The sequence below is a fragment of the Doryrhamphus excisus genome, linkage group LG6 (assembly GCF_037039965.1).
Source record: "Doryrhamphus excisus strain RoL-2023G ecotype Guam linkage group LG6, RoL_Dexc_Guam_v1.1, whole genome shotgun sequence".
Classification (NCBI taxonomy): Eukaryota; Metazoa; Chordata; class Actinopteri; order Syngnathiformes; family Syngnathidae; genus Doryrhamphus; species Doryrhamphus excisus.
The window spans coordinates 5,348,891-5,373,657 of NC_136362.1; the positions used below are offsets into that span (position 1 = coordinate 5,348,891).

The following is a 24,767-nucleotide window of genomic DNA, read 5'->3' on the forward strand; positions in this document are numbered from 1 at the left end:
CCAGGAAGGAGCGGTGCACCAGGAAGGAGCGGTGCACCAGGAAGGAGCGGTGCACCAGGAGGAGCGGTGTACCAGGAGGAGCGGAACAGATGCTACCATGAGTTTTGCTAGAAGCCATATGAAGCCGTGGTGTTTTATCTGCCAAATGCTAACATTTGGAGTCCGAAGACCAGAAGCAGACACGAGTGTGCAGTATTGTCCACTGGCCACTAGGTGTCACTAACGTTACATTAGCCACCGGTAGAAGTCATACATGATCTAGTCACTAGATCAACACCTACCTTGTTCCTCCCATAGACTTATTGATGCACGTGTGAGGTCGTGGTGACATTTTGGAACATTTTTGGTTAGTGGTGTGCCACAAGATTTTTCCAATGTAAAAAACGTGCCGTGGCTCAAAAAAGGTTGAAAAACACTAGATCACTATGATCTAGTGTCATACACGAGGTCAAGCACGCGTGAGAACGTAGCTATCTGATGGCCTTCTGACGTTTTCCTCCATTAAAGGGGAGATCTAGAAGGGTCATGAGGGTCGTCATGAGGGTCGTCATGAGGGTCGTCATGAGGGTCGTCATGAGGGTCGCTGTGGAGTGACCAAAAAGTCTTGCTGCCCTTCCACCATGCTCGTATGAGAACATGTTGACCTTTTCATTCATGTCCTGGTTTTATTCACCGCATCTTCAGGACCGGACCCCGCTGTAGGATTCCTGATGCTGCTCTTGGTGTCCCTCACATGGCCCCCCCGGGGGTAAATAAGCGTGGCGTGGACCTGAGGCTAGCATGCCAGTGAGTTAGCGTTGGGCTCCAGGGTTGGTCTTTTATTGCTGGACGAAAGGCACCATGAAAAGGTCCATTCAGGGTCTTGAGTCGTATGTACATTTATTTCCTCTTCATTATCTAACATGGCCGCCACCTTCACCGCATGACCTCTGACCTCGTCTTCAGGAAATTCAGTATTTGAACACTTTTATCATGAACGGAATCCCGTGGTCATTTCTGTCTTTCTCATCGATGGCTGAGGTCAGAGGTCATCTGCCCGTGCTAACATAGCCACTAGCTAGCGTCCAGAATAAAGCAGCAGTTAAAGTGGCTTTTTGTGGTCTATGCTAACGCTAATGCTAACAACATCCACATCAGGCCGGAACATTCTGGAGAGCGGGAAGCTTGCTTTGTTTCTACGGCGACACGCTGAGGAGCTCCTGCCGACGCCGCATGACCTCCACAAAGTGGGCGTGGTCAGCCGCCGCCTGGGGAGGAAGCGCGAGAGGCTGCAGTTTGAAAGCAGAAAAGTCAAGAAGAAGGCGAGAAGGAAGGAAGGAAGGAAGGAAGGGAGGGAGGTCATGTGGAGGTCAGTGGGTGCTGCCTTCATCAAAAGACTCCACCCCCGAGTCACATGTGCTGGCTGCCAGGAGCTCCTGCCGCCTCCTCATGATCTCCTGGAGCTCCGAGCCGGAACTCCTCTGAGGAAGAGGAAGGAGACCATTAGAGAGCTGCCTCCGTGAGAAACATGCTAACGCTAACGCTAACGCTAATGCTAATGCAAGGCAGTGACACACATGCCCCGCCCCTAAAAGGCCTCATGTAAAGCAGCAGCGGTGTCGTGGATCCAGGAAGCGATGGCCGCCGCCGCTGCCGCCATCTGGTTACAGAAAGGTGACACCGCCCACTAGTCAGGGTGCATGCTGGGTAAAACCCCCACAAAGACCCCCATGACACCCGTCGATGGCGTGATCCTCAGCGTGTCATGAGATCTCTGCTGAACGGTTCCAAGCGGATCCATACTAGCTAAGCTAAGCTAAGCTAGCGCACACAGGAAGTGGGAGCGCTTTGGAGAGGCTGGTTCACCGGGGGGGCGTTCCGGTTTCTACCTAGCAACAGCTCAAGGAGATACCTGATTGGCTGAAGGAGAAGATCACTGGAGGCTCAGAAGAAGACCTGCGGGTGGGAAGACATGACACACACGTGGCCACAGTCGCCACACAACGCACGCGTCACGGCAGCCGCCACGCGTCACGGCAGCCGCCACGCGTCACGGCAGCCGCCACGCGTCACGGCAGCCGCCACGCGTCACGGCAGCCGCCACGCGTCACGGCAGCCGCCACGCGTCACGGCAGCCGCCACGCGTCACGGCAGCCGCCACGCGTCACGGCAGCCGCCACGCGTCACGGCAGCCGCCACGCGTCACGGCAGCCGCCACGCGTCACGGCAGCTGCCACGCGTCACGGCAGCCGCCACGCGTCGGGAGTGGCAAGCTCGGCTAACGGCTCACGGCTAACGTGTCCTGGCATGACCACACCCACCTCCAGCGCCGCCTTCTGCACGGTGACCTGGCTGTAGACTCGAGCGCCGTCGTCGGGACAGACGGTCTTCAGCTCGTCCTTGTTGAGGGAGAAGAGCTGCGCCCCCGTCAGCACGCCCAGGCTGGTGATGGTACTGCGGGGGGGGGGCGCCATCATCAGGCCCATGACAGAAGTGCGTGTCGTGTCAGGACGTCCCACTCACACTGCACTGAAGCCTTTGGCCTCCAGCCAGCCGCGCACGTCGTCGGGCGACGACTCGTACGTGATGCTGACCCCGGGAGGCTCGGCGCCGCCACGGCGGAAGGGGACGGGAAGCTTCTTCTGAGCGCTGCGGCCGAGCGTGAGTCTGTGCAGGAGCTCGTCCTGGACCTCCTCCATGTTGGACTTCCTTCCTGCAGAGAGCACACGGCTGCCGTCATCGTCTGGTTGGCCGGGCCGACTGTCAATCAACTTTTCTCACGGTTGGCAAGGACGCTTTTGATGTCCGACTCAGCCCCGCCCCCCGCCTCGCTGGATGCCGTGCTGGCGGCGGCAGGCTTGGTGGTCTCCATGGCTGGAGGGGGGAGCGGGGGTGTGGGGAGCCTGGCGGGGGCCGGAGGTGGCGGCGTGGGGACCGGGGGCATGGGCGTGGCGGCAGGCTTGCTGGGCCGGTGGTCCGTCCTGGTGGTCTGCTTCTGGGGGCGGGGGGAGGGAGAAAGAGCTGGCTAGCGATGACCAGAGAAGACAAAGTCCAAGGTGACCCTGAAGGCATCGTTTACCTCGTTAAGCTCGCCCAGTAATTGCTGCCCACGGGGAACAAAACAAAAGACAAGTTTGGTGGGCGGCCGTTAGCGTCTCTGCTAGCAAACACACGCACACACAGCCTAGCCTAGCTTAACTTAGCCTAGCGTTTAGCACAGCACAGCTAGCCAAAGCCCCGCCCCTGCCTCCGCCCTACCTTGAACATCTCAAACTCCTTCCTCGGCATCATGAGCTTGACGTCAGGAATAAAAAGCGCAGTTGAGTGGAGGTGTGACGCATGAGGTCATGTGACCCGAGGGACACGCACCTGGATGGTGTGGCTGTAGACCGGCTCGCCCCGCCCCGTCACGTCCACCGCCTTGGTCACCTCCACGATGTTGTTTGGCACGTAGCCCACCGAGCCGTCGCCGTTCCGCACCTTCCACCACTGCTTCCTGTCGTCCAGGACCTGGCGCCCCAATTGACACGCTCAGATGTCACGTGACTACCCGGGGCGGCGGTGTGGAGTGGGGCGGGGCTTACCTCCACCACCTCATCCTTAAGAACCGACAGCTCCGTGTTGTTTCTCCCCACAAAGTCGTACTTGGATTTGGCAAACAGTTTGCTTTGGTTCGTCCCGGCGGGGCCTAAACCTCTGAGGGGACAGGGGGAGGACAGGGGGAGGACAGGGGGAGGACAGGAGGAGGACAGGGGGACAGGAGGAGGACAGGGGGACATGAGGAGGACAGGGGGACAGGAGGAGGACAGGAGGAGGACAGGGGGACATGAGGAGGACAGGGGGACAGGAGGAGGACAGGAGGAGGACAGGGGGACATGAGGAGGACAGGGGGACAGGAGGAGGACAGGAGGAGGACAGGGGGACAGGAGGAGGACAGGGGGACAGGAGGAGGACAGGAGGCTTTGAGTCCCGAAAGAGTAAAGAACCGGGGGGGGGGTAACTCTGTTACCCGTCAGCATGGCGGCCGAAGGCTTGATGGAACGCCGCCACAGCCGAGCGGTCCAGGAGCTGTGTGCGCTGGTGGGCGGAGCTAATTGAGGCATACCTGTCCGCAGCCAGCTGGAAGACAAAATGGCTGCTGAGCCCCAGGAAGTTGTGTCACCTAGCCAATGAGGGCGGCGACCTCTCACCTCCTCCGGTAGTTGGCCGTTGGCCACGCCCTCCGCCAGGGCGGGCGGCTGCCAGCCGTCGACAAAGGTGAGAGTGCAGGGCGGGAAGAGGTGGTCCCGGGGCCACTCCAACCTGTCACACGCTTACATGACTTCCTACGCCGCTTCCCATCGGATGCTGGCGTTCTCACCTGCACTTGGTCCAGCCGTCTCCCAGTGTCACCCACAGGTGGCGCTCCTCCGCTGTCCCCGAGGCGTGCAGGAAGTCGATGGCCTCTCTGGTCAGGAGAGGAACCACAACGCTGCGGGCCAGATCCACACCGCCGGACGCCTGGATCACCTGCGAGACGAGGGGGCGGAGCCGTCTTACTCCTACTTTTTCATCATCATCACTTCTTCATCGTGTCACAAAGGGGGCGGACCATCCGGAGGGGTGTGAACAGGAAGTGAAGCAGCTCATCAGCGCTCGGGTTCTGGATGTGAACTCTCAGTTTTCCCTATGGACGAGAGACAAGCAGCAGTCAGACATCTTTGCTTGTCGTCATGGTTTCCATGACGACAGAGCTCACCAGCTGGTTGAAGGCATGCTTGAACTTCTGCAGGCAGTCCACAAAGTCCTCCTGGCCAGGAGGTCTGGAGCGCAGTGTCAGGACGCCCTCTGGTGGACACCCACGCTAGCATTTATACGGTTGGCCGCTCACACAGGAAGTACTCACACGCAAGCAGGAAGCACTCGCACGCAAGCAGGAAGCGGTCGCACGCATGCAGGAAGCGGTCGCACGCAGACAGGAAGCGGTCGCACGCATGCAGGAAGCGGTCGCACGCAAGCAGGAAGCGGTCGCACGCAAGCAGGAAGCGGTCGCACGCAAGCAGGAAGCGGTCGCACGCAAGCAGGAAGCGGTCGCACGCAGGCAGAAAGCGGTCGCACGCAGGCAGAAAGCGGTCGCACGCAGACAGGAAGCGGTCGCACGCAGACAGGAAGCGGTCGCACGCAGACAGGAAGCGGTCGCACGTAGACAGGAAGCGGTCGCACGTAGACAGGAAGCGGTCGCACGTAGACAGGAAGCGGTCGCACGTAGACAGGAAGCGGTCGCACGTAGACAGGAAGCGGTCGCACTCATGCAGGAAGCGGTCGCACTCATGCAGGAAGCGGTCGCACTCATGCAGGAAGCGGTCGCACTCATGCAGGAAGCGGTCGCACGCAAGCAGGAAGCGGTCGCACGCAAGCAGGAAGCGCTCACCTCCCGGACTTTTCTTCTTGCCCTTCTTGGCCTTCTTCCTCTTGGCCAGCTCACCGAAGGCCTCCGCTGCTTTCTGCAGTTTAGTGATGAACAACTCGATGTCGTCCAGGATGTGGTTGAGGATTTGCTGCCAACAAATTCCATCCCAATATTTAGAATATTGACTAAGAAGATCATAGGTTGTATCTTATTCATATTGACATAGAACATATGTGATATTGAATTGCGACCATATATATGATCACGTATATTATCATTCATTATTATCATATATATGATATCATTCACATATGATGAATATTGACACGTATCAATGACTATTTTCTCCACCGGTGACCTTTGACTTTCCACGACATCTTCTCACCACGTCTCGGTCCACAACGGCGGCCGTCACTTGGGCAGGTCCATCGTCGTCATCGGCTCGCCATGGCTCATCTGTTTGCGCACATGTGCGGACGTCACTTCCTGTTTGCTCAGCGGGTCACAGGTCAGCCGTGACGTCACTCACCGTCTCGCCGCCGATCGGACCACAACTCTTGGTCGGCCGGAGGTTCTGGGGCGGGAGCGGCGGGAGGCGGCGGGATGTCCCCGTCGCTCTTCAGGATCATCCTGCACACCGACGTCATCCCGTCAGACGATCAGACCAGGGCGGCCTTTGATTGACGGGTGTCATTCACCTGAGGACGTCGGGTCGTTTCTTCACTTTGCCTCCTTTGGCGTCCACCATGGCACTCTCGATGTCGGCGTGGATCAGGTTGGCCTGAGCCGAGACACATGCATCAAGCCGCCGTGGGCGTGGGCGTGGGCGTGGGCGTGGGCGTGGCCCCCTGCTGGCACGTGCTCACCTTGATGTGGTCGCACTGGAACAGGTGCAGGTCGGCCTTGGTCTGACCCGAGTCCTTGCACACCAGCGCCAAGATGGAGTCGTAGCTGCACGCGCTCATGACGGCCTGGCAGTGCTGCACCGAGCTCACGGGGAAGTGCTCCAGCTCGCTCTGAAAGAGGAAGCTGCTGAGCACTTCCTGGAATACGGAGATGACGACGGCGAGCGGCGTCACCTTGCTCTCGTGGTCCACCAGGCTGACGCTCTTCTCGTCCACCTGCAGCAACATCTCCTGCGTCCAGATCTTCCCTTTGGCGTCCAGCAGACGCAGACGCCGCACGCCGTCCTCCACCGTGATCATCCCGTCTTTGCGGTCCAACACAAATGTGCTCAGGTGCTGCGCACATACGCCATGATGATGGTGATGATGGTGATGATGATGATGCACAGCAATGAAGCCATGAGGCGTTACCTCCACGTGGTACTGAGACGTGTCCGTCAGACTGTTGATGCTGGTTCTGGTCCACACTTGTCTCGGTTCTAGAAGAACACAAACACCACAACATTCATCCTGGACCCGACCCCGTCAGAACCTTCACCTACACCAAGAGCTCACTTTGGCTTCTCCTTTTCTCCTTAGAAGACGAGTGCAGGAAATAGACGTCATCTGTTCCTGTCGGCAAAGGAAGCGGCCAATCAGGTGAGGGCGTCGCCAGCCAAGCAACTGCTACGTGTCAATCATCATCAATCCATAATCCATACCGATACAAATAACTCACCGTACACAGCTTTGGCACTGGACTTAGCTTTAGCATCAGGAGCGTCATGGCCGCTGGGACACACAAACGTTACATATCATACGTCATATACCTCATACCTCATGTATACTGGCATATGTACTATTCATGTAGTATATAGCATATATACTGTTCATATACAGTAAAGTCTCGTTATATCGATATTCTCGGGAGTCGGAAAAAATACAGATATAACCGGACTATCCATATATCCGATCCTGCGCCAAACTGCATTAAAAGTGGGCAATGATGCACTCGACTTTGTTGTATAGTATAGAACAATGTTCTATACTATACAACAATGTTCTATAGTATAGAACATAGAACATTGTTGTATAGTATAGAACATTGTTCTATACTATACAACAATGTTCTGTAGTATAGAACATAGAACAATGTTGTATAGTATAGAACAATGTTGTATAGTATAGAACAATGTTGTATAGAATAGAACAATGTTGTATAGAATAGAACAATGTTGTATAGTATAGAACAATGTTGTATAGTATGTTCTTTTTTGGTATTGAAATCCTTAAGCAAAGATTGATTTAAGCTGCTTTTGTATCGATATAAGCAGACCAAATTGGCTGGCGGGAGATGAAAAGGGCATCGTAGTAACCGGATTATCATAATAACCGGGTATCGTACTAACGGAACTAATTATATCATAAAAGACTAGAAATTTGCCGGGAAATGAAAATAGTATCGTAATAAGTAGTAATTCGTTATAACCGATATCGATATAACGAGACTTTACTGTATGTATACATCATATATAATGGCATATGTACTATTCATGTAGTATATATCATATATACTGTTCATATATGTATTTATCATATATACTGTTCATAGTATATACTGTTCATGTATGTATACATCATATACATGGCCGGCGGCAAGTTGCATCTTCTGTGAGGAGTAGCACCACGGCAGCCTGGAAACAGCCGTCACATGACCTGAGAACATAGATTGTTCATCATCATGGTCTAGGGGGAGGATCCAAAAGCTAAATCGTTAATCGTTGCCAGCAGTGGTCAACAATCAGTGACAAGGAGAGACCATGACCCCGAGTACGTGTCCTGCACCACTTGGACATGGTTCTCCGTCACTCCAGACTTCCTCATGCAATACCACGGTTCCTCTCCTGCACCCGTCCTAGGCTTTGTCCACAATGCGGCTCCCTCTGACCTTCTGGGCTCTGCACATCACCCTTGTTCTTAAAAATGGCCACCAACGCACTTCTCCTCCATTGCTGAGGTATCTTCTCACCACCTAAGAACCTATTGAACAACCTTGACCACCCTGACCTGCTGCACGTCCTTCCCACCTCCATCTCTCTGCCTTGCCGACCTGTGGAGATCCATCTCTCCCTCCTTAACGTTCCAAGCTAGCGTACAGGTCATCATAGACCTCTCGTTGGCCGTCGCCTCCTCGACTTTCACCTTAGCCTTCATCTCGCTGTTCTCCTGTCTGCTCTCTTCAGTCCTCTCCATGTCCCACTTCTTCTTAGCTAACCTTTTTGGCCGTATACGCTCCTGCACCTCCTCATTCCACATGACACACCAAGTACTCTCCTGGTTGTCTGGAAGCACCTCCTGACCATCCAGGGCCTGCCTCAACTCCTGCCTAAATGTCCTGCAACACTCTTCTTGTTTCAGCTTCCACCATTTGGTCCTCTTGGTCTTCCTTCTACCCTCCACCATCTCTACACTTTCTATCTGCTACACTTTCACCTCCCACTGATCTCCTTAGGATCACAGCGTCTACACCAGATGTAGTCTACCCGTGGACTCTTACGGGTCACCCTATGTTCCTCTCTCTTCTGGAGGAACGTATTGACTACAGACATTTCCATCCTTCTGGCAAAGTCCACCACCATCTGTCCTTCTACGTTCCTCTCCTGAATACCAAACCTGCCATCACCTCCTCATCATCGCTACTTCCTGCACCAACACGTCCATCCAAGTCCGCCCCAGTGACAACTCTTTCCTTCCAGGGATGCTCTGCATCGCTCCGTGAAGGTCCTTTGTCCTCCAACTCCCATCCTGCTTGTGGGACATACCCGCTAGCAACATCAACATCACCTTCGCTTTCAAAACACATCCTTTGCTGAGGTCTTAACGGTGGAGGTCTCGCTGCCGGATGAGGTCTTGATGCTACTTGAAGTCTAGCTGGTGTTTGACTTCTGGCAGCTTGGCTTTGTTTAGGCCAACAGCAAAGCCTGGCAAAGTTAGCATGCTAACAATTAGCACAACAGAGAATGTAAACACGGCTCATTTAGGTCGCGTGCTAGCATTGCCTTGTCGTGTCTGTCAAAAGGAAGCGGAAGAAGAATCCCGAGAAAATAAAAGTGGTTGAAGACTGACTTGCTGTAGGAGCCAAAGATGGCGGAGGCGAAGGCTGGCGTTTCGTAGTCGTTCATCTTCTTCTTCCTGACGAGCTGAGCACAGACACGGGAGATGGTTAAGTGTGCAGCACACGCTAGCGTCCTCATGCTACGCTAACCCAAGACAAGAGGACTTTTCCCACGCCTGTCTGTACTTCATCTCTTATTCTGTATCCATGGCAACACCCTGCAAGACCACCATCAGGGACAAACTAGCCCACATTCGTATTCTTCGCCATTCACGCCACCGACGCGCTTCCTCTTGCCTCAGTTTCAGCCGGCACGTCAGACAGGAAGTGAAGGACAGCTTGCGTATGGCTGTGAAGTTATATCGCTGTTACCACGGCGACGCCTCACAGCTCAGCAAACACAGCCTTGGGCCGTCGCCACGGCAACTGACACCTCAGTGTGAATTCAGTGATGACGTGCACGCACACACGTTCACAATAAAAGTACAGTGTGGGACCTGTGACTGACAGCTCATCTGCCCCGCCCCCTAGGCAAGATAAACAGTGAAGATGATGATGGAATCTCTCTTCATCATCTACTTCATGCCCCTCCCATACCTACACACACACACACACAAAGTAAAGCAGATAAGAAGATTTGCACACACACACACACACACACACACACACACACACACTGTCCTTCAAAGAAAAGAGCAGGAAGTGAGGATGTCATCGAGTTAAAATGGGCTAGTTAGCGCTAGTTAGCATGCGAAGCTAATATGACGCATCACGTCAGGATGTTAGCACGCTTGCTAGCATGCTATGTTTGGCATCTGGACGTCACCATGACAACGGCCGGCACGTAAGGTTCGATGTCGGCACAAGCTCACTGACCTTCTGGCCCGGCGAGGCTTCAGGCGCTCAGCTGATGTTGGCGGTGGGTGGGGTCACCAAAGGTCACATGGAGCGTGTGAACGTGGTCAGGTGAAACTGAGAGAAATCCTCCTTCATGGAGGACCTCCAGGATTTACCGCTTAATCTCCTAATTACAACCCGCCGGGGCGGGGCCGGAGGCGGGGCCAGTGCTGATTTAAAGAAGCTTAGCAAAAGTTAGCGATGGCGCTACTCTGTCCCAGGAAGTAAAAGGTGGCTTTAATGTCCCGGCTAATGATTAACATCAAAGATGGTGAACTTTACACACGGAAACATCCAGAACAAACATGGAGAGCAGATAACAGACAGCAAACTCGTTACCCAAAATGCACTCATGTTAGCAAGGGGCGCCCCCTGTGGCCACGCCGCTACACTACACCCTCACGCTGGAACCTAACTCGAACAGGTGTCCCCTTTCCATCCCATAATTTACACCAGCAGGGGCAGGCAGGTGGAGTTACGTCACCGCTGGTCGCCACGGTAACAGGCATGCCAGCAACACAACAAAGCTAGCCCGCTAGTAGCGTCCAGCTAGCCGAGCTTCGACCTCCGGGTCTAGAAGCTTCCAAGATGACCACGTGCCATCATCGCTTACAGATGACGTCACGGGTTCGACTTTTCATTTCCGTCAACAATAAGAGTGCTAATTCAATAGGAAGAGCACCAATTAAACAATAAAAGTGATAATTGAACAAGATGAGCGCTAATTTAGGGTTCTAATCTCAGGCGCGGCAGGCAGTACCGGTACCGGGCTGCCACACACCTGCTGGGGGAGATAAGCAGGCTTTTATTGTCATTCCAAAATCCTGATGGGGACCCAAACGCCGTTAGAGATTATTCCAGACTGCGTCGGTGACGTCATCCAAAGGCAACACTTTGATTTACTGCCAGTTAGGGTTCGTCCTTTGAAACCAGCTGCCATATATTTGATAGAAATTTCATCTAATAACTCCTCCCACCCCACCCAGGGTGCTCAGCGGGGCTCCGGCCGCTCCAAGACACTCACCTGCGGCTGCAGCTTCACGCGAGTGGCCGCTGCTCAGACATGGCACCGAGACGCCGCCTTCGCTCCTTCCTGACGTCCGACCAAAAAGTCTCTGGTTCGGCTGCCCGATGAGGCTGCCCGGCTCGGTTCTCCGCACCACAACCACCGAGCTGCGGAACTTCGACTGATTCAACTCCGGTAGGATTTGTTCCCGATCGTGGACTGACAGGCAGCAGAAGCCCTTAAGTGGTGCTCGGTGGGGGCTTTATCCCCGAGTGTGGACTGACAGGCGCTGCCAGCTACAGGCTAGAAAGTTAGCAAACAGCAGATAGAAGTAGAGGACAAGTAAAAGAAAATGTCATCAAAGTACATTCCGCTAACAGTCTTCTTGTTTATGTACGACCACCTCACACCTTTAATCACATACATCTTCATCATCATCCTCATCATCATCATACAGCCAGGAGGCGGCGCTACACGGCAATGACAAGCTAAAGGCGGAGCTCCCGTCAGGACACCTGGATGAGCTCCAAGCTTCCAGAAAAACTGGAGCGACCTCCGAGTTGCGCCACGTCGTCCCGGGAGCGTCTGTCCGTGAGGCCGTCTCCGAAGTCCATCTGACAGCTTCGTCTCTTCAGCTGCTTCTCGAAGCTGCTCTCTTCGTGCCAGCTCCTGCGCAAGTCGCCGCCGTCTCGTGCTCGCGGGCGCCCACGCCGCCGCACCGCCTCCGGCCCGTGGCCGCAGCCGAGCGCCGCTAAGCCGCCCCCGGTGAAGATGGCCGAGGAGAGGTACCAGGCTCCTGCCCGGGAGGACCGAGACGACGCCGTGACGGGCCCCAGCAGGATGTCTGAGTGCCACCCTTTCAGGGTGCTGCTGGGGCCCGCTCTGGCCAGGTGCTGCTGGCTCTGCGACAGTCCGAACAGGAAGTTGGCGTCGTCTGTCGAGGGCGCGGCCCGCTGCATCTCATATGTGTGGTCCTTGTCTGGACTTTGCTCCGAGACCTCCTCCACGGGAGAGAAGTGACGCGCTTTGGCGGTGGCGCCGCCCACGCCCGGCTCGCCGTGCGCCTTGATGTCCAAAGAGAAGGAGCGCTTCAGGCGGGCGCCATCCTCGGTGGCGAGCTGCAGACCGCCCAGGGTCTGAGCCAGCAGACGCTCCTCAGGAGGCAGCATGAGGGGCTCCAGCAGAGCCCCCCTGCTGACATCACGGTCCAGAGGCGGGTTCGGCGGGACGGGCTGCCGTTGTGTGGCGTGAGGGCTCTTGATCCTCTTCTCAAAGTCCAGCAGCTGACCCAGGAAGTTGAAGTTAGGAGAGATGGTCGGCCTCTTCTCCTTGACGAACCTGCAGACCACACCAGGGGGTCAGAACCGGGTCGCACGAGAGAGAGAGAGAGAGAGAGCGAGTGAGACGGCGTCCTGGAGTGACCTGTACGCCTCGTCCAGAGACATGTCCATCCTCTTCATGATGTAGGCGATGGCGATGGTGGCCGAGCGGGAGATTCCCGCCAGGCAGTGAACGAGAACGCAGGAGTTGGAGGCTTTGGCCTTCTCTGCAACGCACACACATCACATGACGCACATCACATGACACACGTCACGGGTGGGGCAGCTGACCTATGAACTCAACAGATCTGTCCAACCATGGCAGGATCTTCTCACAGAAACTGTCGTTGACGGGGACCCGCAGGAAGTGAGACTCTGGAATGAAGTCGGGTTTGGGACACGTGTTGCTGGCGTTGAGCACGTACGCGATGGCGTTCTGCTGCATGACATCCTGTGACATCATCATCATCATCATCATCATCGTCGTTGCCTTGAAGGACTCGTGCGTGCGTGCGTGTGTGTGTGCGTACCTGGTTGAGGACGTCCCGCTGGCAGCCCAGGTACAGGTGGGGCAGGATGCGCGTGGGACCCGTGTTGGCCACAAGCAGGCACGGTGGGGACACGCACGACGGAACCGCCGCCACCTTGCCCTCACACAGACCCGGAAACTGGCGGGAAAACTCTGAGAAACCACCTGACGCACAGGAAACTGTCACCATACTTTTATTTTGATACAGGAAGTTATCACCTCATACTCATGGCTCATGACTAGAGCGGGGGTAAGTAGACTAGAGCGGGGGTAAGTAGACTAGAGCGGGGGTAAGTAGACTAGAGTGCGGGTAAGTAGACTAGAGCGGGGGTAAGTAGACTAGAGCGGGGGTAAGTAGACTAGAGCGGGAGTAAGTAGACTAGAGCGGGAGTAAGTAGACTAGAGCGGGGGTAAGTAGACTAGAGCGGGGGTAAGTAGACTAGAGCGGGGGTAAGTAGACTAGAGCGGGGGTAAGTAGACTAGAGCGGGGGTAAGTAGACTAGAGCGGGGGTAAGTAGACTAGAGCGGGGGTAAGTAGACTAGAGTGCGGGTAAGTAGACTAGAGTGGGGGTAAGTAGACTAGAGCGGGGGTAAGTAGACTAGAGTGCGGGTAAGTAGACTAGAGTGCGGGTAAGTAGACTAGAGCGGGGGTAAGTAGACTAGAGCGGGGGTAAGTAGACTAGAGCGGGGGTAAGTAGACTAGAGCGGGGGTAAGTAGACTAGAGCGCGGGTAAGTAGACTAGAGCGGGGGTAAGTAGACTAGAGCGGGGGTAAGTAGACTAGAGCGGGGGTAAGTAGACTAGAGCGGGGGTAAGTAGACTAGAGCGGGGGTAAGTAGACTAGAGCGGGGGTAAGTAGACTAGAGCGGGGGTAAGTAGACTAGAGCGGGGGTAAGTAGACTAGAGCGGGGGTAAGTAGACTAGAGTGCGGGTAAGTAGACTAGAGTGCGGGTAAGTAGACTAGAGTGGGGGTAAGTAGACTAGAGTGGGGGTAAGTAGACTAGAGTGGGGGTAAGTAGACTAGAGTGCGGGTAAGTAGACTAGAGCGGGGGTAAGTAGACTAGAGCGGGGGTAAGTAGACTAGAGTGCGGGTAAGTAGACTAGAGTGCGGGTAAGTAGACTAGAGCGGGGGTAAGTAGACTAGAGCGGGGGTAAGTAGACTAGAGCGGGGGTAAGTAGACTAGAGCGGGGGTAAGTAGACTAGAGCGGGGGTAAGTAGACTAGAGCGGGGGTAAGTAGACTAGAGCGGGGGTAAGTAGACTAGAGCGGGGGTAAGTAGACTAGAGCGGGGGTAAGTAGACTAGAGCGGGGGTAAGTAGACTAGAGCGGGGGTAAGTAGACTAGAGCGGGGGTAAGTAGACTAGAGCGGGGGTAAGTAGACTAGAGCGGGGGTAAGTAGACTAGAGCGGGGGTAAGTAGACTAGAGCGGGGGTAAGTAGACTAGAGCGGGTGTAGTGGGCTTCAGCGTGACAGTAACTCCACAAACGCGTACTAAAGTCCAGGCGTGAGTACGCAAGTGTGATGTCACCACGGCGTGCCGCCGACACGCACTCACCTTCCAGCAGGTGCACGGACGGAAAGTTGCGCTCCAGTTTGAGCAGCAGCACGCCGACGAAGCCATCGGAGCCCAGAGAGGACGGGTCTGAAGAACTGTGGTCATAGACCACCACCTCGTGGTGGGCCTGCAGCTCCAACTGAGCACACGAAGCACACGTGAGCGCCGGCAGGAAATAAGGCGTGCGTAGCAGGAAGTGCGTGGGGTTCTGACCTTGTTGCTGGCCGAGTGCTGGATGAGTTCTGCGATGTGGACTTTGTCCTGCAGGAGCCTCCTTTTCATCAGTTTGGAACAGTTGACGTTGACGGCCTCCAGGATGTGGGAGGTGTTGTAGTCCACAAACGGCCTGCTGTCGATCAGAACCACGCGGTCCAGACCCCCCTCCAGCAGCGCCACCAGAGCCTCCGCCCCGATGGGCCTCACGTTGCCGGGCCTGAGCATGCCCGCCGCTCCCCCTGGTCGTCCTGCTGGTCCACGCCACGCGGCGAAGGCCTCACGGGGAGACCATTTTCATGGAAGCCGATGTCATCATCCCGATGGCGTCTGCACCTCAAGCCCCTCCCCTTCCCCCCAGCGGAAGGGCGCCACCGTCCTCAGAACCGCCTGGAACGTGTCGGAGGGGGATCCTTCGCTCAGCAGAAGGCGGGACAAGAGTCAGGAAGTGATGACATCACGGCGGTGCAGACACGTCGTCACTGTGGGAGTGAAAGAGTCAGTGAGGCCTTGCCATCACATCAATGTAATACTCCATCTCAGGCTCCTCCCACTGCCAGGTAAACCCCGCCCCCACATGACATCAGGACTTTGACCGCAGCCTGATTCAAGTGGCTCAGAGGGGGCGGGGCTTTGCCGGTGGCCAATCAGCGCGCAGGATGACAACACGTTAAAAGGGAAGGTCATTTGCTCAATTTCAATGAATGATCGCCGTCAAATGTGAACTTACAGTAAACACAAATAAGCTAGCAGCGTCGGGCAGACGGCTAACTGGCGTGGCTAACTAGTAGCTAACTAGCAGGCCCGAAGGGCTGTGACGTCAGCAGCACGTCCTGCTCGTTACTTCGGTGTTCGGGTGACGAAGACTTGACTTCCTTGGACGACGAGCTTGTTGTCGACTCACCCTTCGAAAGTTCGACGTCAAACTCCCAAAGCTCGCAGACGGGTCGGGTGGTGCGACAAGTCGGACTCCGGGTGCGCCGACGACGCGAAGGCGAGAAAGTGGAAGTCCGAGAGAAAGTCTCTGCTACAGATGAGGTCACGGCCGTGAAAAATAAAAGCATTACGTTATCCGGGGGAGCCTCGGCGTCTTAAAGGCGCAGGCACCTAATAAACGTGACCGTCCATCGCAACACTCACTCCTCCGTGGATCACAGGCGTACACGGGAAGGAAGAAATGGCAGCTATAAAGGGAACTATTGATACAACAGTTAACTGTTAGGAAGAAAAATGTGGGGTTTTTTTATTAGCACGCACGGTTAGCTTGGCGTGGTTGTTAGCATCGTCATACAGAATGTGTACATATGTTGATGAAACATTGTAATTAGCTCATTTTTGTATGCCAGGGAAGGTACAAACATTGTATTTAGCTCAGCGAAGGTACTTTACTCGTTTATTCTTAGTTGACTAGTTTTTTGTCCATATTTCGTTTGTCAATAAAGTTGTGTCAAAGGAGGCGTGGTCAGCGACGCAGAGCGGAAAAGACGGTGATGTAAACATCCAAACAACAAATGGTGTCGAGCAGCTGACATCTTTGCGCCTTCTTCTCGTCCTTCATCCGCCGGGCCGAGCTTGCTAGCCGTGCGAGGCTAACGCGAGCGAGCCGCTAGCGAGCCGCTAGCGAGCCGCTAGCATACGGCAACATGGAGGAAAACAAGGTGAGCATCCGTTCGCGTCCTCACTCCAGCTGTTGTTAGCACGATGCTAGCGGCGCTCTGTCTGTGGTCATCGTCATCAGATGGTGGCCGGCAAAGTGAAGAAACCCGGGAAACGCGGCCGCAAGCCCGCCAAGATCGACCTGAAGGCCAAACTGGAGCGAAGCCGCCAGAGCGCCAGGGAGTGTCGGGCCCGGAAGAAGCTCCGGTACCAGTACCTGGAGGAACTGGTGTCCAGCAAGGAGCGAGCCATCTGCGCCCTGCGGGAAGAACTGGACATGGTGAGCGTGACGTCATGGCCATGAATCAGCCCCCGACCCCACTCACCCCCACTCACCTTCCTGCTGTGTTCCAGTACAAGCAGTGGTGTTCGGCCATGGACCAGGGAAAGATCCCATCCGAGATTAAGGCTCTGCTGACGGGCGACGACCAGAAGGCGCCGCCAGGGGGCGTCGGCACCAAGACCAAGAAGAACAACAGCAACGTTCAAGGCTGAGAAACAAAATGTCTGCTGCGCTCGGACCAGTTGGCATCTCCTGGCTTGTTTCCATGGCGACAAGCTCCCATGAACTTCTACTGACTTCTCTTCGGGAGCTTTTGATTTCTTTATTGGTGTGAAGAAAGACATGGCGGTGGCGTCAACGCTAACAAATAAACATCACGATTTCACCTTTTTTGTGGGAGTCGACATGCTAATTAAGGTTAGCACACAAAGCGTCAGCGAGCAGCTAGCTAGTCAGACGAAGGTGTTGTGGGGGTTTCCGCTGGCGGTCCATGCCACCTTCTTGTCTGTGGGGTCAAAGTGGTCCTTGGCCCCCGCCTTGGTGTGCACGGGCACGTCCACCACGCCCACGTAGTTCTTCTTGGCCAGGCGCGAGCTGGCTGTGATGGTGTAGGCGTTGCTACGGTAACACTTCATGGAGGACATGCAGAAGGTCTCCCTCATGCCCCGCCTGAAGTTGGCGTTGTAGACCGAGTACAAGGTGGGCTTGGACGCCGCCGAGCTGAAGGAGATCCAGGCCACGGCGGCGAAGAAGAGCAGCCCCCGCCGGCCGCCGCCCTCCGCCTCCCTGGGGTGCCACAACTGGGCCATGTAGAAGGGGGTCCACGTGACGAAGAAGACCCAGTTGAGCATGAGGAACATCTTGATGGTCTTCACCTTGGTCCGTGGGACCGCATTGGTGGTCCGACGCACCGTGTGGCCGTCGACGCCGATCCTCCAGATGTAGCGGACCACGCGCTGGTAGAAGGACGCGATCAGGCCGGCCGGGAGGGCGAAGCCGAAGAGCAGGTGCACGGCGGCGTAGGCCACGGCGCCCCAGCTGTCCGGGAGGAAGAAGTGGCAGTGGCGGCCGCCGGGCGCCGTGGACCCGTAGAAAAAAACGCACGGCGCCACAAAGGCGGCGTCGAAGAGCCACGAGGCCAGGATCATCTTCTTGGCCTTCTCGCGTGACACCTTGAAGCTGAGCGGGTACACGATGGTGTAGAAGCGGTCCACGGCGATGGACAGCAACACGTACACCTGCACGCCGGGACACAGGTGCTGCACGTAGCGCACCGCCTTGCACGCCTCGGCGCTCAGAGGCCACCGGCCCCACGCCACCTGGACCAGCACCAGGGGAGCGCCGCCCACGCTCGCCAGCAGGTCGGCGCAGGCGATGGCCACCACGAAGTAGTTGGTGGTGGACTGCGTGCGGCGGCTGCGGTGGATCACCACGCACACCAGCGAGTTTCCCAAGATGGACACCAGCCACACCGCCCCGAACGCCAGCGCCAGCGCCGCCACCTCGCCCGACGTCAGCTCCTCCTGCGGGCGGCTCAGCCACGACGAAGGGGAGGAGGTCACGTTGGTGGGCGTGGCCGAGCTGCTCGGGACCGTTGAGTTTTCCCTCTCCGAGTAGTTGAAGGACACGGGATAGGAAAAGGCGGGAGCAAAGAGCGTGCGCTCCATGGCCACCGTGTTGGTGGACGCGTACACCATCTTGGTCACGCTGCCGCGCACACACACACGCACACACACACACACACACACACCAGCGTTAGTGGCACTCGTGCTAACATGCTAGTAACAGGCTAGTAACATGCTAGTAACATGCTAGTAACATGCTAGCAGGACAAAGGTCAAGGTCAAAGTTCTCTGAGACAACTTTGAAGGTGGCGCCACCGAGCAGCAGGAAGCCTTTCCAATCATGTCGTCACTTCCTGTTGCCGCCTGACGCCGCTCCCGGGCTGAAGCTAGTTCGTCAATCCGTGCTAATTTAATAACAACGTGGCTAAGCTAACGATAGCCCCGCCCCCCAGCACATCAACACTATGTACGTACATGACGTCACTTGTCAGAAACGGATTTATGTAAACGTCTCACCAGTGCACGCGCCCGACCCCCAAACCGCCGAGCCGACGATCCGGACCGGAACCGCCGGCGGCCTCAGCGCGGGAGAGGAAGATGATGATGAGGCAGCCGCGCGTGTGGTCTTCGGTCGAGGATGATGATGATGGCGATGAAGAGGAGGATGCATGTTTTCCTCGTACCGAGTCACGTGTTCCTGGTGGGGGCCTTAGGCCCCGCCCCCAACATCCCTTCAGAATAAAGCGGTCTTAAAAGGAACGTTCGTGTGCCGCCATCTTGAAAGATGCTGTCGCAGCGGGTCTCCATGGCAACAGCGACAGAGCTCGGTCGTCACGGGCAACCGGCGGGGTGGGGGTGGGGGGGAGAATTGAGGCACGTCATGCTGAACGGGTGGTCATTGTTTATTTCATGTCACGTGACCTGCGTGCGTGCGTGTGGAAAAGCAAATGATGATGATGATGATGATGATGATTATTTACATCTCCTTTTATTTACAAAAAGCCTCCTTGGCGTCTCTCAACCTCGCAGGCCTCCGTCCAACGTCAGCGTTCCGAATCTGAAGAAGACAACGTTTGATGACGTCATTGACAGGCGCTCATGTGACCTGCGTGGGCCAGGCTTCTGCAAAAAGAGTCATGTGACCTTTCCAGGAAGTGGTTGTTCTCCGCCAGCTCTTTGACCACGCCCTCCATCTCCTCCTTCAGCTTCTTCATCCTGACACAAGCACGCACGTCTCAGATGGAGGATGGAGCATCTGCACCAACGTTGGCCCCAAGTCGGCACTCACACTCACACTTACTTACCTTCCTCTTCTGGCAGTGCACTGCGTTTACAGTACTTCAGTACTTCAGTACGTCAGTACTTCAGTGTGCACGTGCTCGCTTGGGCACTCAACGACACGCTAAGTATGCATTTGTTCACTCAGAAGACTAAGTACGCATTGTGCACTTATGCACTCAGAAGACCAAGTGGCACAAGTATGCAGTTGTGCACTCAGAGGCTAAGTACATAGGTCCAGTGTAAAACTAGCTAGAACGTACCTTTTCACACGTGGATCTTAATGAGGTCTTAAAGGGGACCTATGATGCTATTCCCATTCTGACCATTAAATGTGCTTAGAATGTTCTTCTGCTGTTAAACCACGTTGAAGGTTCAGATCCCCAGGTTTGCTCATGAGCCCCGAAAGCAGTTTGGGATGGCCCAAGAGGCTGAAGAAGAAATGAAGATCCCAATGTGCAGGAGATACGTTCTAGCTACTAGCTACTTTTCCACTGCTCTTCAGGTTTTCATCCAGGCTGTCCAAGCACCCGGTTGTGCACTTATGCACTCAGATGACTAAGTGTACATAGAAAATTGTGCGCTTATGCAATGAAACCTGAGTGTAAGTACGCAAGTGCGTAGTGCACTTATGCAATGAAAACTGAGTAAGTACGCAAGTGCGTAGTGCACTTATGAAATGAAGACTAAGTGTAAGTACGCAAGTGCGTAGTGCACTTATGCAATGAAGACTGAGTATAAGTACGCAAGTGCGTAGTGCACTTGTGCAAAGAAGACTGAGTATAAGTACGCAAGTGTGTAGTGCACTTATGCAATGAAGACTGCGTAAGTACGCAAGTGCGTAGTGCACTTATGCAATGAAAACGGAGTAAGTACACAAGTGCATAGTGCACTTATGCAATGAAAACTGAGTAAGTACGCAAGTGCGTAGTGCACTTATGCAATGAAGACTGAGTATAAGTACGCAAGTGTGTAGTGCACTTATGCAATGAAGACTGCGTAAGTACGCAAGTGCGCAGGCACCCAGCAGACCAAGTGCGGAGCGGGCAGAGGGTGGTCTCACCCGAGCGTCATCTCCACCAGGGTGTTCTGGCTGAGGTAGGCTTGAGGTTTGATGCCAGCGGCCAGCAGGGGAAGAACCTTGGCAGGAAGTAGCTCCTGCAGCTGGAGGAGGATGGGCGTTAGGGGGCGGGGGTGAGCTGGAGGGGTGGGGGGGTCGGCGTACCTTGGCGGCTCGCTCCGTCAGCACGCTGACTTCCTTCTCCATGCCCAGCAGCTGAGTGGTCAGGCCGAGCAGCTGCTTCCTCGCGTGGTGAACCTTCCTGTGCACGGCGACGCACGCACGTTAAGGGCGCGGCGCGGCGGGCGAAGCGCAGGGAAGGCGGCGGCGCTCACCTCATCCACTCCTCGCTCTTGGAGATGAAGAGGCGGTACTTCATGGCACACTCCTCCGTGAACAACGTGCGGGCTTTGCTGGCGTGGAGCACCAACTTCTGTCTGTCGTGCACACACACGTGCACGCACACACGCACGCACACACGCACATGAGTGGAGGCTGTGGCGGTGGGTGGGCTGACACGTGTGGACCTACTTGTCAAATTTGTGGATCTGCTCCTCATTGTAAGGAAGACCTGAACACACACACACACACACACACACACACACACACATCAGAAAGACGTGGTGATGATGATGATGATGATGATGATGATGCTGACTTACGTCTCTCGGCTTTGTCCTTCTTAAACTGCTGGTAGATGGCCGTGATGGCGTCCAGCAGGACTTTGATCTTCTCCACGCTGCACACATCGTGACACGCTGGTCACACTCACACACACGCACACACAGGGGGAGGAGTCATACTTTACTTCCTGTCTTGGGGGTGCGTGCCCACTTGTTGGGTCCATCCATCAGTCAGTGGACCTCCTGGCAGGAACTTGGCCTTCACGTCCTGCGTGCTCCTATCGATGGGCTCCAAGGAGCTGGAGATCTACAACACACGCAGTCACGGTCACCATGGCGACCGTCACGCAGCAATCACGCCTGCGGGGCGAGCGCTCACTCTGACGACTTTCTTATGCATGTCAGCGATCTCGTCATACTCGGACGTCAGCACGTTGGCTTGCATGAGGACCTCCAACCTGCACGCACACGCACACGCACACGCACACGCCTTCTTCATCCCGACTCATGTGTACTTATGCACACGCATGGCGTCCATCTTAGACGTGCGCACTCACAGCTGCTCCGTCTTCTCCAGGTTTTGGGTGCAAACGTTGGACAGGCGGAAGACCTCAGACTTCTTGTGGAGGATCTCGTTGTAGTCCTCCTTCATCAGCTCTCTGGTATCATCACCATCATCATCATCATGACCATCATCACCATCATCATCATCATCATCATCATCACCACCATCAACTCACATGAGACCACGGACCCCTTTGCGGACCAGTTCTTGGTAGACCAGCAGAGACTCGGACGTCTTCCACAAGTGTCCCACGTCCCCTGCGAAGGTCTGAAGACCAAGATGGGGTAAGTGGGCGTGGCTACAAAGGCGGGTACGTGAGGTTGGGCGGGTACCTTGGCGTAGCTGGCGTCCAGGTCCAGGTCGTAGCGAGGCTGGACTTTGGGAGGACTTGCTGCGGAGACAAGAACACTTGCTGAGGCTGAAGCGGGGGCGGGGGGGGGGGGGGGGGGGGGTTCGAAGGGGCGGGGTCACGTACGGTCCTCAAAGATGAGTCCCACTGTGGCCACGGACTCTCGGCTGACGAGCATCATGGGGTTGTCCCTGGTGGTCTTGGGGAAGGTCTTGGCCTGGCGGTTGGGGTCCAAGACGAGGCGGCGGCCCTCGTAGAGGAGCTCCTGGTTGTGCAGCGGAATGCTGGTCCTGCGGGACAGCAGCTCCTGGAACAGCGCCGCCCTGTGCACACCAGCGGCCAGGCGACAGTGTGACGCGGCGGCGTGACGCGGCTGCGTGACGCGGCGGCGGCGTGACGCGGCGGCGGCGTGACGCGGCGGCGGCGTGATGGCGTTACTCACGTGTTGTACTCATGGATGTAGACGTGGTGCAGCGTGGCCTGCTGCAGGCTGAAGACGAAGACCACGGTGCGGTGCAGGATATCGTTGGTCTCGGCGAAGAACTGGTCGAAGCCCCAACACTTCTCCTGGTCCGCTTCCAGGATGTTGGCCAGGACGGGCGTCAGCAGGCTCTGAAGGCCCCTGAGAAGACGCAAGGCGGATCAATGCAGATCTCCGTGGCGGCACGGGGGCCTCGCGGGGACACCCACTTGGACAGGCTGCAGGACACGGGCATCTCGGTGCTCCACTCGATCTTCCCGTTCTCACACTTCTGGTGTCCCGAGATGGTCCCGGACGGCTTCTCCGTGATGATCTTGTACCTGAGAGAGCGAGAGTGGCCTTGTGAGCGTGGGCTCGCCAGCGGCTCAGAGCCGGCGGCTCAGAGCCGGCGGCCTTACATGACTTCCTGGTTCCTGCGGGGTCCCTCGAAGGGGCGGAAGGGCAGGCTGCCAGTGGCGGCGTGGTAGAAGGTGACGCCGATGCTCCACAGGTCCACGGTGGCGCCGTACTTCTTCTGGTGGTCCTTCCTCAGCACGGCGCGCTCGTACATGTCGGGATGCTGCGGCAGACACACGCTGACGACGGCGTCTGACCGCCGACTGACGGGGAAACAAGATGGCGGCCCTCACCAGGTACTCCTCCGTGCCGTACAGGGACACAAACTGCTCGTCGTCCTCCAGCTCCCGCGCCGCCCCAAAGTCGGTCAGCTTGTAGACGGAGCGTCCGTCCTCGCCGATGACCCGCATGATGTTGCCCGGCTTGATGTCGCGGTGCACGATGCCGTACTCCCTCAGGTGGTTCATACCCGCCACTGCGGGCGACCGACCGGAAGGCGGCGTCACGGGAGCCCAACACGGGACATGTGGGCCATTTCTTACCGACGTCATGCAGGACGATGAGGAACTCGTCCTCGGGAAGCCCGTAGGCGTTGGACGACTCCTCCAGGACGGTGTAGAGACTCCCGCAGGGACAGTACTCCATCACCAGGACCTTGTGCCGCGTGTTGGACTGCAACAGAGGAAGTCACATGACGCCACCTCGGTAGCACGCACGCACGCACGCACGCACCTCCTCCTCCACAGCGAACAGTTTGACGATGTTCTTGTGGTTGAGTTTCTTCAGAACCTCAAACTCCCTCATCTGCACGTCCAGCGGGCGCAGGAAGCTCAGGTTGTTGAACACCTTGACGGCGTACAGGTCGCCCGTTTTCTGCAAAGACAAGAAAGACGCTTACAGCAGGACGTAGAAGGGCGGGAGGACCTTTGACCTCTGCGCGTGTCACCTTGTGTCTGCCGCGGTACACGTTGGCCGTGGCGCCTTGACCCAGCAGGTCGGAGATGAGCCACAGGTAGTTTGTGGTGCTCTGCATGGTCCTGAGGACGACATCTTTACGCTATTATTCAACACACGCGCGCACACACACACACACACACACGCCTCCCAGGCTGTCAATCATCCGGCTGTGCTGACGTCACTCGAGGGAAATTCCCGCGGCAGGCAGAGACAACAAACACCTGCTTTTGTCGTTTCGACGTGAAAAGAAAGCCCGAATTTTGTGACGTCACTTCCTGAACGGAGTGATGTTTTAATTGGTCGACGGTTCGATAACAGCCGAGCAGCAATGCCGCGACAGCAAAGCATAAGTAACCGACAGCTCGGACGCTTCCTCTCCTTTCTCGTCTTTCGACGGCCGTCGTGGCCGCCGGTTGCTAAACTCCCAACAATCATGCTAACCGCATCCGGGGGTTGGGGGGGGGCAGACGGTCACTTAATCGATAAAATGTGACAATCACTCAGTTTTAATCTTTGTTTTCATTTTGCTGTTCGTAAGCTTACCCCTTCTTGCTGCGCCAGTTCCGTTTCTTCCGCTGTTGCCAGGTCACGTGGCACTCGAGAACCAATCACAACTCAGTTGCTGCTCAGACCACATTACCGTAATGCTTAGTGTAATAACGAAATTCTAAAAAAAAAAGGGTCGTCGGAGTAGCGCTCCACAAACTATCCCATACTTTTATATTTAGG

General features: G+C 56.0%; 5 protein-coding genes across 12 annotated transcripts; 1 reads left to right on the forward strand and 4 right to left on the reverse strand.

Annotated features, from left to right (window-relative positions):
- Nucleotides 1–686: 686 nt before the first annotated feature.
- eps8a (EGFR pathway substrate 8a, signaling adaptor) lies at nt 687–11,496 on the reverse strand. Of its 7 annotated transcripts, none has more exons than XM_078791216.1 (25): nt 10,244–10,864; nt 9,379–9,452; nt 6,992–7,044; nt 6,829–6,885; nt 6,685–6,752; nt 6,448–6,609; nt 6,235–6,384; nt 6,067–6,149; nt 5,898–5,998; nt 5,754–5,824; nt 5,390–5,516; nt 4,718–4,806; nt 4,571–4,645; nt 4,340–4,488; nt 4,170–4,281; nt 3,989–4,098; nt 3,564–3,675; nt 3,349–3,489; nt 3,238–3,273; nt 3,059–3,082; nt 2,761–2,974; nt 2,503–2,692; nt 2,301–2,433; nt 1,892–1,935; nt 687–1,460 (listed from the first exon to the last, which is right to left on the reverse strand). In XM_078791216.1, exons 2-24 carry the CDS (start codon nt 9,432–9,434, stop codon nt 1,924–1,926), a joined length of 2,325 nt encoding a protein of 774 aa, XP_078647342.1. In that variant the 5' UTR covers nt 9,435–9,452; nt 10,244–10,864; the 3' UTR covers nt 687–1,460; nt 1,892–1,923. The 7 variants fall into 7 exon arrangements, with proteins under 7 accessions (XP_078647342.1, XP_078647343.1, XP_057923417.2 ...); XM_078791217.1 differs by having other exon boundaries at nt 693–1,247; XM_058067434.2 differs by lacking the exons at nt 1,892–1,935; nt 10,244–10,864 and adding an exon at nt 11,289–11,496 and having other exon boundaries at nt 693–1,460.
- A 150-nt stretch (nt 11,497–11,646) lies between these two features.
- On the reverse strand, nt 11,647–16,835 carry dusp16 (dual specificity phosphatase 16). 2 transcript variants are annotated; one of them, XM_078791221.1, is made up of 7 exons: nt 16,568–16,835; nt 14,886–15,367; nt 14,673–14,811; nt 13,120–13,283; nt 12,881–13,040; nt 12,693–12,816; nt 11,647–12,608 (listed from the first exon to the last, which is right to left on the reverse strand). In XM_078791221.1, the coding sequence occupies exons 2-7, from the start codon at nt 15,111–15,113 to the stop codon at nt 11,777–11,779; spliced, it is 1,647 nt and encodes a 548-aa protein (XP_078647347.1). In that variant the 5' UTR covers nt 15,114–15,367; nt 16,568–16,835; the 3' UTR covers nt 11,647–11,776. The 2 variants fall into 2 exon arrangements, with proteins under 2 accessions (XP_078647347.1, XP_078647346.1); XM_078791220.1 differs by lacking the exon at nt 16,568–16,835 and adding an exon at nt 15,790–16,075.
- Nucleotides 15,599–17,214, forward strand: crebl2 (cAMP responsive element binding protein-like 2). The gene is made up of 3 exons (XM_058067502.2): nt 15,599–16,543; nt 16,624–16,821; nt 16,896–17,214. The coding sequence occupies exons 1-3, from the start codon at nt 16,529–16,531 to the stop codon at nt 17,034–17,036; spliced, it is 354 nt and encodes a 117-aa protein (XP_057923485.1). The 5' UTR covers nt 15,599–16,528; the 3' UTR covers nt 17,037–17,214.
- gpr19 (G protein-coupled receptor 19) lies at nt 16,883–19,224 on the reverse strand. The gene is made up of 2 exons (XM_058067483.2): nt 18,906–19,224; nt 16,883–18,531 (listed from the first exon to the last, which is right to left on the reverse strand). Exon 2 carries the CDS (start codon nt 18,519–18,521, stop codon nt 17,277–17,279), a length of 1,245 nt encoding a protein of 414 aa, XP_057923466.2. The 5' UTR covers nt 18,522–18,531; nt 18,906–19,224; the 3' UTR covers nt 16,883–17,276.
- Nucleotides 19,225–19,361: 137 nt separating this feature from the next.
- Nucleotides 19,362–24,711, reverse strand: tbk1 (TANK-binding kinase 1). Its single transcript, XM_058067449.2, has 21 exons — nt 24,582–24,711; nt 24,028–24,118; nt 23,814–23,954; nt 23,624–23,753; nt 23,375–23,556; nt 23,144–23,304; nt 22,955–23,065; nt 22,707–22,886; nt 22,391–22,587; nt 22,248–22,306; nt 22,091–22,182; nt 21,908–22,009; nt 21,730–21,808; nt 21,536–21,657; nt 21,390–21,466; nt 21,259–21,298; nt 21,063–21,164; nt 20,893–20,989; nt 20,731–20,831; nt 19,533–19,604; nt 19,362–19,446 (listed from the first exon to the last, which is right to left on the reverse strand). Exons 2-21 carry the CDS (start codon nt 24,112–24,114, stop codon nt 19,407–19,409), a joined length of 2,172 nt encoding a protein of 723 aa, XP_057923432.2. The 5' UTR covers nt 24,115–24,118; nt 24,582–24,711; the 3' UTR covers nt 19,362–19,406.
- Between the last annotated feature and the right edge of the window lie 56 nt (nt 24,712–24,767).

Excerpts from the sequence above, each read along its gene's own strand:
- eps8a (XM_058067434.2), bottom strand. The coding sequence starts at position 9,434 with ATGAACGACTACGAAACGCCAGCCTTCGCCTCCGCCATCTTTGGCTCC. Across the intron at positions 3,676-3,988 it reads TTCGGCCGCCATGCTGACGG|AGGTTTAGGCCCCGCCGGGA; the intron begins GTAACAGAGTTA and ends CTGTCCCCTCAG. Across the intron at positions 2,693-2,760 it reads CAAAAGCGTCCTTGCCAACC|GAAGGAAGTCCAACATGGAG; the intron begins GTGAGAAAAGTT and ends TGCTCTCTGCAG.
- tbk1 (XM_058067449.2), bottom strand. The coding sequence starts at position 24,114 with ATGCAGAGCACCACAAACTACCTGTGGCTCATCTCCGACCTGCTGGGT. Across the intron at positions 22,887-22,954 it reads GTGTCCTGCAGCCTGTCCAA|GGGCCTTCAGAGCCTGCTGA; the intron begins GTGGGTGTCCCC and ends GCGTCTTCTCAG. Across the intron at positions 22,010-22,090 it reads AAAGGGGTCCGTGGTCTCAT|AGAGCTGATGAAGGAGGACT; the intron begins GTGAGTTGATGG and ends TGATGATACCAG.
- crebl2 (XM_058067502.2), top strand. Across the intron at positions 16,822-16,895 it reads TGCGGGAAGAACTGGACATG|TACAAGCAGTGGTGTTCGGC; the intron begins GTGAGCGTGACG and ends GCTGTGTTCCAG.
- dusp16 (XM_078791221.1), bottom strand. The coding sequence starts at position 15,113 with ATGCTCAGGCCCGGCAACGTGAGGCCCATCGGGGCGGAGGCTCTGGTG. Across the intron at positions 13,284-14,672 it reads GTCCGTGCACCTGCTGGAAG|GTGGTTTCTCAGAGTTTTCC; the intron begins GTGAGTGCGTGT and ends CCTGTGCGTCAG. Across the intron at positions 12,609-12,692 it reads TCTCTGGACGAGGCGTACAG|GTTCGTCAAGGAGAAGAGGC; the intron begins GTCACTCCAGGA and ends TGTGGTCTGCAG.
- gpr19 (XM_058067483.2), bottom strand. The coding sequence starts at position 18,521 with ATGGTGTACGCGTCCACCAACACGGTGGCCATGGAGCGCACGCTCTTT.